The sequence below is a fragment of the Rana temporaria genome, chromosome 1 (assembly GCF_905171775.1).
Source record: "Rana temporaria chromosome 1, aRanTem1.1, whole genome shotgun sequence".
In the NCBI taxonomy this organism is placed as follows: domain Eukaryota; kingdom Metazoa; phylum Chordata; class Amphibia; order Anura; family Ranidae; genus Rana; species Rana temporaria.
In genome coordinates, this window is record NC_053489.1 from 37723103 (window position 1) to 37736123 (window position 13021).

The 13021-nt window shown below is 42.6% G+C and overlaps 1 protein-coding gene across 2 annotated transcripts in view; it reads right to left on the bottom strand.

Moving 5' to 3' along the window:
• CTIF (cap binding complex dependent translation initiation factor) overlaps window positions 1–13021 on the bottom strand; it is a 291102-nt gene that overhangs the window by 191586 nt on the left and 86495 nt on the right. For both annotated transcript variants that reach the window (XM_040336576.1, XM_040336587.1), the window contains exons 5-7: window positions 9256–9329; window positions 8634–8738; window positions 5759–5834 (exon numbers count right to left, since the gene is read on the bottom strand). In XM_040336576.1, coding sequence (XP_040192510.1) covers window positions 5759–5834; window positions 8634–8738; window positions 9256–9329 — 255 coding nt within the window. The remainder of the gene's footprint in view (window positions 1–5758; window positions 5835–8633; window positions 8739–9255; window positions 9330–13021) is intronic.

Here is a 13021-nt window from a genome sequence, read left to right on the forward strand (position 1 = left end):
TATCAGTTTGTAAATGGATAGAAAATTGGCTGAAAGCCAGAATTCAGAGAGTGGTGGTTAATGACTCTTACTCTGAATGGTCCAATGTTATCAGTGGTGTACCCCAAGGTTCAGTGCTGGGACCCTTACTTTTCAATACATTTATAAATGATATTGGGTCTGAGATCAAAAGTAACATTTCTGTCTTTGCAGATGACACCAAGCTATGCAGTGGAATAACGTCCTTGCAGGATGTCTCCAATTTACAAGCTGACCTCAATGCTCTGTCCAATTGGGCAACTGAGTGGCAGATGAGGTTTAATGTTGATAAATGTAAAGTTATGCACTTGGGGGCTAAGAATATGCATGCATCATACATACTAGGGGGAGTACAACTGGGGGGATCTGTAGTGGAGAAGGATCTGGGGGTTTTAGTTGATCATAAGCTCAATAATGGCATGCAATGCCAAGCTGCGGTTTCCAAAGCGAGCAAAGTCCTTTCTTGTATTAAGAGAGGTATGGACTCCAGAGACAGAGATATAATTTTGCCCCTGTACAAATCATTAGTAAGACCTCATCTGGAATATGCAGTTCAGTTTTGGGCACCAGTTCTCAAAAAGGATATCGGAGAACTGGAGAAAGTGCAGAGAAGAGCAACCAAACTGATAAGAGGCATGGAGGAGCTCAGCTATGAGGAAAGATTAGAAGAACTAAATCTATTCACTCTTGCTGTGTTTTTTATTTTGTTTGTTTATTTTTTGTGGTTGAACTGGATGGACTTGTGTCTTTTTTCAACCTGACTAACTATGTAACTATGTAACAGTGGCAAAGAACACACATGGAAAAGGCACAGGGGACAGTAAAAAATAAAAAACAAAAATTAAAACAGTGAATGAGTAAAGCAGCCAATCACAAGGTAGAGTTTACCAAACCTAAAATAGGGGCTGCAGTGGCTGACCAGAAAGGGGAACCGGGATAAATTCCCCAGTCACATGGCTTACTGAAACTGAAATCAAAAGATCGACCTCTGTACAGAAATACATTTAACATAGCAAATAAGGAATATAAGAATATTACTATAACAAATATAGATATTTGCAATGCTAAAATAAACTATCACACTTCACTGCTCAGGAGGAACATAATAAAGCCAACGTCCCATAGATATTCATCCATATATATGTAGTATAGTCTGCCATTGTACTCTATACATATATAGTCAGGCACTGTATATAGTCTGCCATTGTACTCTATGCATAGTCAGGCACTGTATATAGTCTGCCATTGTACTCTATACATATATAGTCAGGCACTGTATATAGTCTGCCATTGTACTATATACATAGTCAGGCACTGTACTTTGTTCCATATAGTCTGCCAGTCTTCACTATATGTGACTAAACAGTTACACCAAAAAAAGACCCACATTCAGCGGCTCTGCCCTCAATATTCATCAATATACCAAGCCATGATTTGTAACCATAAAATCAGGACGATGGAGGATGACAGTGTGTACAATATAATGGTGACCATTATTCTGCATTTACCATCACCCACTGGTTTTAATGGATTGCATTCGAACAAAGTAGTATGTCATGCATGTATGAATAAAGTGCATTATAATATACAATATAAACCATTTGAGGCCTTCAGGGATTCATGCTTTTATTGTTTTCAAAACACAGTAATTGCATAAAATGATTATTCCCCAAAGGCCTGAAATCTTATGTATACACACACTATTGTATAATATAATATACAGTAATACATTGTATTCATACATATATCACACTTGCATAACGGCTACTTATGTGACCAATATTCTGCACATTCCATCATTCAAAGCTTCTGACGAGTTATGGGAGTAGTTATGTGATGCATATAGTAATACTGTGTATTATAGTACATATAAATCACATCATGACCATTATTTTGCACATACCATCATCCACAGCTTTAGAGTTATGCGATTCATATATGAATACTGCGTATATTATATACAGTCATGTGAAAAAGTATTTGCCCCTTCCAGATATATTTATTAGGGCCGAAACAACTAATCGATTAATCGACAACTAATCGATTATGAAATTAATCGATTACAATTTTTTTTTTTTTTTAAAGTGTATTTTTGTGCGTGTACTCGAGAGAGGAGCCGGACTGCAGGAGTTGGGAGTAGGCAGGCCTCCCCCAGAGGCAATCTGCCACCTTTCTCCATGCCCCGGGTGGCAATGGCGGGTGTGTGAGGGGGTCCTCCCACACAGCCCGCCCTACCTGCTCCGCTTTGAAGCCCAACAGGGCAGAGGGACTCCCTATAAGGGAGTGAGAGTATTTGCCCGCTCAACCAGCCCCGTTAGTCCTTTGCCTCTCTTTTTTAGAGACCGCGTGGTCAAAGTGCGTGCATGTTAACCCAATTTCGAGTGCGTGTAAGTGTGGTGGTTTTTGTGGGAGGGGGGTGGGCGTACTAAGCTCAGGCTTACCTCGCATAGCACACCCACCGGGAGCCGGGCTGAGACCACCAAACTCAATTCACATGTAGCTGAGACCGGGATCCGAACCCCTAGCTGCAGAGGTGAGTGGCTTGTCAGCGCAGTGCCAATCGCGTTGAGCCACCGCAGCTCCCTGCCATAATCGATTAATCGGCCAGTAACATAATGGGGTTAAAAAAAATTAAATCAGCCCTTTATAGTACAAAAAAGCAAATCGCTACTGTAAATATTACTTTTACTGTCCCACAGTAAAAAAAATGAACCCTTTACAGTATCGATTATTTGCTCTTTTTGTACTTATTTTTGTTTTTTTAACCCCATTATGTTACTAAACATCTCAGGCCTGGGTTCACACCTCTGTGTTTTGGTGTTTTTTGCAGAAACACACTACAGTTCATTTACATGGTTTCCTATGGGACACGTTCACATCCATGATTTTTTTTCAGCTGCTGCGTATTTTTAACGCAAAGTTTTTAACGCAAATCGGTGCTGCGTATTTTTAACGCAAAGTTTTTAACGCAAAGCGGTGCCATTTTTTTTTTTTTTTTAATTCAATATACTTCAATGGAGAAGCGGCAGAAAAGCATGTAATGTGTTTTTGCGGCAATTTGTGTTTTGTAATCTGCCCAACAACAAATTGGCCCAAAAAAATGTAAAAATGCCATTTTATTTTTTTAAAGCTATTATCCGATTAATCGAAACAATAATCGGCCAACCAATCGATTATGAAAATAATCGTTAGTTGCAGCCCTAATTTTTATTGTGCGCTTGAGGTCAGGAACTGTTGGCTGAAATTTTCCTTCAGGATTTTCTGGTAGAGTTCAGAATTCATGGTTCCATCAATTATGGCAAATCATCCAGGTCCTGAAGCTGCAAAGCAGCCCCAGACCATCACGCTACCCCCACCATGTCTGACTGTTGGTGTGATGCTCTTTTTATGAAATGCTGTGTTAGTTTTATGCCAGATGTAACGGGACGCATCAGCGCCTGACCTCACAAATGCTCTTCTAGAAGAACGGTCATACATTCCCATAGACACTCCTAAACCTTGTGGACGGCCTTCCCAGAAGAGTTGAAGCTGTTATAGATGCAAAGGGTGGGCCAACTCAATATTGAACCCTACGGACTGAGACTGGGATGTCATTAAACTTCATATGTGTGTAAAGACAGGTGTCCCAATACTTTTGGTAATATAGTAGGTGTGTTTGGGAACAGCTGTTGTGTTCAACAAGTAAGCAAGATGTTGCCAGACCACAGACACAGGTAGAGTGGAAAATACTGCAGTACTACAGCAGTGAATAGATGGAAAAAGGAAGCCTTGAGAAGGACTCTCTCTAGTCATCTAAAGGTTTAAAGCTGAACGCAAAAACACCAAACATTAGGCCCCCATCACATTGGGGCAGGATGTGCGGTGGCAGTATAAGGCCGTTAGCGGTGCGGTATTAACCCCCGCTAGTGGCCGAAAAAGAGTTAATACCACCCGCAATACGCCTCTTCAGAGGTGCATTACCACAGTGTCCCATTGTTTTCAATGGGATAGAGCGGTATACACACCGCTCCTCACCGCTCCAAAGATGCTGCTTGCAGGAGATTTTTTTTCCTCCCGCCCCAGCGCATCGCCTCAGTGTGAAAGCACTCGGGCTTTCACATTGAGAACGCTGGGGCAGGAGTATTTCAGGCGTTATTTATGCGCTATTTTTAGCGCTAAAACGCCTGAAATACGCCTCAGTGTGAAAGGGGCCCTACAGTTAGAAAACAAAAAAGTAATACAGTTATGTATTCAATAAAAAAACAACAAACTAACATGTATAATTAAAGTGCACTGAAACCCTAACAATAAATAAAAATAAATATAAAACAAAAAAACAACAAACTGTTGATTTTCTCAGAAACTCAGAACTGTCGTCTATTTTTCCTGTGCCGTCAGAGCCCCGCTAGTTCTGATCATGGATCGAAAGCGGGAAGGTCTGAGTAGTTTAGCAAAGGAAAGCTGGGTAGGGCTGACACCACTCATTCCACAAAAATGCTGTGTTGTCATGCCGAGTTGAGCTCACTTTCACTTCGCCAGCCTTATCTGCCAGTGGAAAAAGGAAATCTGGACAGCCGCACTCCAAAAAAACCTTGATGGTTGTCTTTATTTAACCACTTGCTTACTGGGCACATATACCCCCTTCCTGACCAGAGGACTTTTTGCGATTCGGCACTGCGTCGCTTTAACTGACAATTGCGCGGTCGTGCGACGTGGCTCCCAAATAAAATTGACGTCCTTTTTTTCCCACAAATAGAGCTTTCTTTTGGTGGTATTTGATCACCTCTGCGGTTTTTATTTTTTGCGCTATAAACAAAAATAGAGCGACAATTTTGAAAAAATAAAAATAAATTTTTACTTGTTGCTATAATAAATAGCTCAATTTTTTTTTCTCTCAGTCTAGGCCGATACGTATTCTACATATTTTTTGGGGGGGGAAAAAAAAAAAAAACGCAATAAGCGACTGGTTTGCGCAAAAGTTTTAGCGCCTACAAAATAGGGGACAGAATTTTTTTTTTTTATTATTTTTTTTTTTACTAGTAATGGCGGCGATCTGCGATTTTTATTGGTACTGCGACATTATGGCGGACACATCGGACACAATTCACATTTATACTGCGATCAGTGGTATAAAAATGCACTAATTACTGTATAAATGTGACTGGCATTGAAGGGGTTAACACTAAGGGGTGAGGGAGGGGTTAAATGTGTACCTTAGTGAGTGTTACTAACTGTGAGGGAGGGGACTGACTGGGGGAGGTGACCGATCTGTGTCCCTATGTACAAGAGACACAGATCGGTCTCCTCTCTCCCTGACAGGACGTGGATCTGTGTGTTTACACACACAGATCCACATCCTTGTCTCTGTAACTGCCGGTCGCGGGAGCCTGGCGGCCACGATGCGCGTGCGCCCCCCAGTGGCCAGGAGGAGCGGAGGCCGTAAAAACACGGCAGCTCAGAAAAGTAGAAGCACCCTGCGGCCGTATAAAGTCGTACGGCCTTCGGGAAGTGGTTAAAAAAAAAGGAAAGATGCACTACAAGTCACAGCACACGACACAGGGGTAAAACAGCTGACGCGTTTCGCACTATTAACTAGTGCTTAATCATAGCTATGATCAAGGTTTTTTGGAGTGCGGCTGTCCATATTTCGTTTTTCCACTTGCTGCCTTGTGCATTGCCAGCACCCTTGATTTCCTGAGACCATACTGATCATCCTAACACAATCCACCTGGAGCGGTAACTTTCTCTTTCATAGCCTTACCTGCCAGGTGGGCAGCACTTTCTCTATGTCATTCAGATTAATACCATCATCGTCTTCACATTTCCCTTTACTAAACCTAAAAAACAAACAAAAAAAATAAATTATAATTCAGCGATATGCAGTCTTCAACAAACAATTGCATCCAACATGATGATTTGAAACACATTATGTTCATTAAATGATTATATATACCAGGGTTGGTACAAACAGAATCGTGTAATGATCGGATGACTATGAATCTCAAGAGGGTGAGGCGAGGGTGGGGGGTACCATTTCTTCCCTTTTTATATGAATACATTTAAAATGCTGAGCGTCTGTAGCTAGAGCGGACACTGCAGTAAGGAGTGTTTCAGCAATAGAGAGCGGGCTAGATGTGGTCAAGGTACCAATTGACAGGTTACAGGCTGATGAATGAGCAGCGACAATTCTGGTAGCCATTTCCCATGCACGGTCTTATTGTGGCATTGTACTTCAAGCAGGCACAGCCTACATGAGAGTGACAATGCTGCTCTGAATGCAGAAGCAGTGCAGCATCATTGCCACCCCATCTGAGAAAGCTGCATTAGGTGAACTTGTGGGAAAAATGTAACTGCAGATGCACGAACAATTAAGTTATGCTGCCCATTTTTATTTATTTTTTTAATATATAGATTCTCTTTTATCGGAGTAAAAAAAAAAAACACACATGCATCTTTTAAGAATCATACTTAACCAGGTGGATGTAGCATCGCTCCGATGCTGGATCTGTCTCCCGGTGCCTCTACACCGAGAACCAAGTGACTGAACACCACCGATCGCTCAGTTCTCACAGCTCCTTGAGCAGAGAGCTACGGACTGACAGTCACAGCTCTCTGCTGCCTCATGCTCACTGGAGGGCTGGGCCGTGGAGGGGGCAGGAGTATCAGGCTCAGGTTCTAAGCAGCTTGCAGAGAGGCTGAGCCAGGTGCCAGTACAGATGCCAGTGGATTCAGACTTCATTGTTGCGATCGTTCCTTAGCCTGGACCAGCTCTGACATCAAAACAACAACAGGCTTTAGACTGCTGTCTGCTAAAAACGGATCACAGGAGTGCAGAATGAACTACACTCTTGTGATCCACAGGAAAAAAAAGTACAGCCAAACAAGCTTTGGCTGTACTGCTCTTTTAAAGTGGTTGTATACCCTCATGGTACACTTGCACCTACAGGTAAGCCTACATTAAGGCTTACCTGTAGGTCTTTGCAATATCTCCTTAACCTATATGGTTAAGGAGAAATTTGCAGAAAAGCAGGCTCCGATGTCGATGGCGCATGCACGCCGTAGACAATGGCGCAGGCGCACCGGGCGTGGCGGCTACTGAAAGGGAGCCTGCCGGAAAGTGACAGTAATGTGCGCATGCACGGGGATCGTGCCATTCCGCACGCATGCGCGGGAGTGATATCATCGTCGCTCCAGCCAATCACAGCGCTGGAGCAGAGTCTCCTCCTCTTGTGAGTCCCATCCCCCTACAAATGAATCGCACACTAGGGAACATATTTAACCCCCTTCAGTGCCCCTTAGTGTTAACCCCTTCCCTGCCAGTCACATTTGTACAGTAATCAGTGCAGTTTTATAGCACCAATCGCTGTATAAATGTGAATGGTCCCAAAAATGTGTCAAAGGTGTCCGATATGTCCGCCGCAATGTCACGGTCACAATAAAAAAAACGCAGATCACCACCATTACTAGTAAAAAAAAATGAAATACTTAAAAATGCAATAAATCTATCCCCTATTTTGTAGACAAACTTTTTAAAGCAGAACTAGCCTATGTAAGTTTACTCATTACCTATTACTTTTACTTTCCAATCAGTATGGACTTTTTTTGCTTTATGGTCCACTTATTGTTTATTCTTATTAACAACCCTTAGATATCCTGTATGGTTGGTCCATTTGTTTCCCCTGTGTTAACTCGATAGCCTATTTTAGATATGACCGGTCATGGAATGGGGTAAAATTGGTGGGATCCACTATAGGAGAGACAGGTAGGCAGCTGTGCTCCAGGGCTTGGGGATGCTCAGGTCCAAAAAAATAAAAAATAATAAAAAAAATTCAGAAACCTTAAAAATGTTCGTGAATAATGTCCATTTTGATTGATTTTGACATATTGTTTTTATTTGTATCGTTTCATCTTTAGAATACATGTACTACTAGCCGGACAGTTCTTTCCCCTTTAAAGGCCAAACTATTAGGCGAAACATGTCAAAGGGAATGCCAACTGATTCTACTGTCCTGTAACCTTGTATCGTTTAGTACTTGTACTCTCCTTTAATTTCATCATATTCTTTATTTTGTTATACAAAATAAAAATATTTTTATATATAATTTATTTGAAATACTGGTATTTGTGTGCACCCGTAAAAAAATCCCTTCCACCATTCTATTGTTCAACTAATCTGGGGATTTTGGTGCTTTATTGTTTGCTTGGATACCCACGGTACTAAAATCAATCTATATATGCAGAGCTCAGTCCTGTGTCTCTGCTCGACGATCAACGGGTGCCGGCGGACATCTTTTGGCCGGCACCCGCTGATTGGCTTCTGCTGTGACAAATCATAGCAGAAGCAGTGCGCCCTCCTACCAGGAGATGCATCACACACACACACACACACACACACACACACACACACACACACACATATATACGATTCTGCACAGAACGGCCATCCTGTAGCAGTCAATTTTCTATAGGGCTTAAGTGGTAAGGTGGTGGCAAACCTTTACATGAAAGCCAATAAGGAACAGCAGGCATGTAAACAAATGTGAAAGTCAAGTAAAAAATGACTTCCAGGTAAACCATTATCATAATACCTAAATATATGTACCCACAGAATATATTCAGAGCAAAAAAATAGTTACCCTTCGCGGTCTATTTGAGGCAGGGGGTGCTTCGGGGGGTTGCGGAGTTTTCTGTGAAACTGAGTGAAGTCAAGTTTTTCTGGCTGCAAATCCCACGTCGCTCCACTAAATACAATAAAATAATAAAAGTTATACAATAAGTGCAACAGCATGTCATGTAATAAGAAAAAGTTGTGAGAGAACAAACAGCCATTAACACAATACAAATAATCTATCCTCTCCATTATGAAAAAAGATGTCCATCACATTAATCCTCCATAGAAAGGGAAAGAAGGCCACCCACCCAAAAAGCCATACGGAGTTTATTGTAACAAATAGGACTCAATAACAGAATGCACCTGCTACGGCAATGGTGGATTCTGTTATTGCATCCTTTTTACAGTAAACTCACAGTGGCTTTTATGGTAAGCGGCTCTTTCCAATTTTCTGAAGTACTGATGTGATGGATGTTTGGTGATTCACAACCCTGGATACCTGGGATCAGTGGCGGTGTGACCATAAAGGGCGCACGGGCGCCGCCCCCTCTCCTGCCACCCATCTATCCCCATAGATAGATGGATTGATTGATTCATGCATTGCATGAATCCATCTATGGTCGCCAATTTTTTTTTTTATTCCTTACCTTATTGAATCAAATGTGCTCGCTGCCCAAATCTCTGTGCCAAGCATGTTCGGCGAGTCATCTTTGTTTCCGTTCTGAAGAAACAGGGACAAACATTGACAGATTGTTAACACAGAAAAAATATATATATGACCTCAGGGAGAGATCAGCTTTGGCCAAGACCATTCACAATTCCATCCTTCATTACACCAGTGCTTCCCGAGCTGCTAAATGTCTTTGCTGTGTCATTTAAAGTGATTGTAAACCATCACATTGTAAAACAGCCCATTGAGTTTAAAATATAAAAAAAAAAAAAATAATTTAAAAAAAAAGCAAAACATTTTTATATAATAATTCCAAAACACTTTTTTTTCCCTTTTTTATAAGGCTACTTTCAAACTGAAAGCACCCGGCGTTCGCGGTTTTAGCGGCGCTTTACCGTCACTTGTTGGCCAATAGCAGGGCGCTTTTAACCCCCGCTAGCAGCTGAAGCAAGGGTTAAAAGCGCCCATGCATGCCAAAGTGCTTTGGCAGCCCTGCCCATTCATCTCAATGGGCAGGGTGTTTTGGGAGAGGTGTATATAGGGCTCCGAAACCACCCCAAAGATGCTGCTTGCGGGACGCACTTGGGCTTTCACACTGGGGAGGCATGAGAGGCACGTTTCAGGTGCAATTTTTAGCGCTAAAACGCCTGAAAAGTGCCTCAGTGTGAAAGGGGTCTAAGTGATCACATTCCCTCTGTTCTGCATAAGAGCTGGGGGGAGAAGCAGCAGTGCACTGAGCTTCCTAGTGATTGGCTGTGCAGTGGGGGTGCGTCAAGACAAGTTTGATCATTGGAGGAGCGTACACAGTTCCCAGCATAGCTAGAGAACCGACCACGGTGTGCTCTCCCCTGCTTAGTGTGGTCAGTATTTAATAAGATAGCAGACGGACTGACAGGAACACCAGTATGAATACCTACATAAAAACATGAATTGAATGTGGCACTGGAGAAGAGGTTTGAGAAAGACTGCTTGCTACCAAGGATGGGCTCCGGCGTGTTCGCACAGCCCACATGCAGAGCCCGCCAGGAAGTCGGCGCTGCGCTAATCACAGGCAGTGAGACATTTCCCGATCTGTGCAGCCTCGCATCGAGACAATGTCTCCCTGCCTGCGATTAGCACAGCGCGGACTTCCTGGCGGGCTCTGCACGGGGGCTGTGCGAACACGCCGGAGCGCATCCTTACTTGCGACTACAAGGGTCTCCTCTTCAGTAAACCCGATTACACAAAACACAGGGGGATTTTCTGAAATAGGATTAATCAAGCGCTGATTATTGGTACAGAAACCTCACAGTATCTGAAGAAAAGACCTTATATGTCCTCAAAAGGTTGTGGTTTTATTTTGCTCATCCAATGACACGTGTCACTTTTTTTTTTTTTTAGATCTTCAGTTAAAAAAAAAAAACTAGGGACTGAAAAGTCACATGACAAGTCGTACCCCATGATTTCCAATGAGTACCGTTCATATATGTGCTACTCCAAGTCGCACCGACTTCAAAAGTAGTCCCTGTACTACTTTTCTCTGACTTTGATGCAAGTTGAGGTCCATAGACCTAATTTTTACACAGGCATTCCCTAAAATCGCTTCACAATTGCAGCCGTAAAATCGCGTGACTTGCAAGACAAAAGGGGCCTTAAGAATAATGTCAGGAATCGTCCTGTTATACATAATTGCATTGGTTCAGCTCGGAAAAATTATGTATATGGAATATCGGACGATGCCACTGGTAGCTGAAAATTACTGAAAGTGGTGGTAAATCCTTAAATCCAGTAAAGTGACTGCCTGATACGTAGAGATGAAACAAATCCTCCTTCACGCTGTACCAATTTATCTGAAGTCTCCTCTTCTCTAGATCTGTTCAAAGTCCAGAATTTATGAAGCTTGTCTGAGCATTCAGAAAAAACACACTTTAGAGGAATATGCTTTATTCATATTTCATATCTGGAGGTTTACAGCTCCAGGCAAACAAACATACAAAAAAAAAAAAAAAGAAGCAAAGCATTCTCTGAATGGTACCTGTACTGAGCTGCTGTTGACCTCCAGTGTTCACAATGCAGGAGGATCAGCCGCTCAGCAGGTATCAGCAAAGTATGTCATATACATAGATACATCAGTCAAAGCTGGACCATTGCAAGTACATACAGTACACCCCTACTGTACATAGTTACAATGGTCTAGCTTGAAACAAGGTATCCATGTATATGACATAACTGGCTGAGTCTCAACCTGTGGCCCTTAGAGCCCTCTGATATGGCCTCAACCTGCTGAGCCTCAACCTGTGGCCTTCAAAGCCCTCTGATGTGGCCCTCGACCTTAAACCAGGGAAGCACACTGCAATCATTATTTGGTTGGCGGTAAAACCGAATAGTCGAGACATTATTATTTTTTTTTGACAAGAAATGAGACATGTTTTTACTACACCCCACCCCCCCCTTCCAAACACTTGTGTAGCGTTAAGGTTCGCAATAGTGACCCTGCCCTATGCTCCAAGGGCCCCATGCAGCCTCTCTGGCACATTCTGTTTTACACTTGGACAGGAGGTGGCAGCATACACAGAAACCGATCCTCTCCATTTTCCTCCTGCAACCGCTGAATACTGGCTTCTCCTCCTCTGCCTCCCGTCGACATTCAGCGGCTGCAGGAGAAAATGTTCATTATGCCATTTAAAATAAAAAGTTTGAAATTTTTAACCATTTCAATTCATTGTGGCCTGTGACCTGTTACTAAATCACTTAAAGTGCAAGTTCACCTTTATACACTTTTTTTCCCCCCAATTTCCAGCTCCCCTATGCACCAATATAGCAATAAAAAAAAAGCTTTTCATTAAATCTACATTCACTTGCATTTCTGGTCCTAATCCATGTTTCCCCTTGGGAGAGAGCTTCCCATGAAAGGGGTTAGCTATTGCGGGGAGGAGCCGAGACGGCCGCCGAGGGACCCCAGAAGACGAGGATCGGGGCCACTCTGTGCAAAACGAACTGCACAGTGGAGGTAAGTATGACATGTTTGTTATTAAAAAAACAATAAACTAAACAAAGCCTTACAAAGTGACCCTCGGTCTTCAAAAGGGTTAAGCACCCCTACTGTACAGCATCCCAATGCCTGGAATTATTACAATTATTTTAAAAAAATGCAGCTTTTGTTGCAACATTCTGCTATTTTTCAGTGCTGTCCTTCGCAGAAACTCTGTCGCTGGCCTTCTTCCAGGTTGAACAATGGCCACAGTAATTTAATCTGTACTTACAGACATGTACAGGCTGTCACTGCAGACCTCCCTTATAAAATGCATTCATCGTAAGCCTTTAGACCAAGTCAATGACCTGCAACAAACATTCATCTCTTCTGCCTATCCCATGTTCCACCCCTGCCTGCTTCTATGAACAGCCAAGTGAAGACTTTTGATATTCAACAAATGGGTGCATTATGGTTAGCATACACTAGATGGCGCTACCTTCCAACTTATAGCTGAACCTCATACTGTGGATTTTAGCTCAGGCTCACTAGTTGGCTGCATTGGTCTGTCACATGCCTATAGGACAGCACAGAAACAATTGCTGCCTCACACTCCTTGCGGGCCGATAAAGCTCTAAATTACAACATTAATTAAACATAGTGGCTTTTATGTTGTATTGATCTACAGGCTACTGCTACATCAGCACACACAGGGCCCAGACAGCGCTCAGCCTAACTGCAAACAGAGAACTATTAACCATTTCATGGCGCAGAGCAGACTAGATCAGGGGTG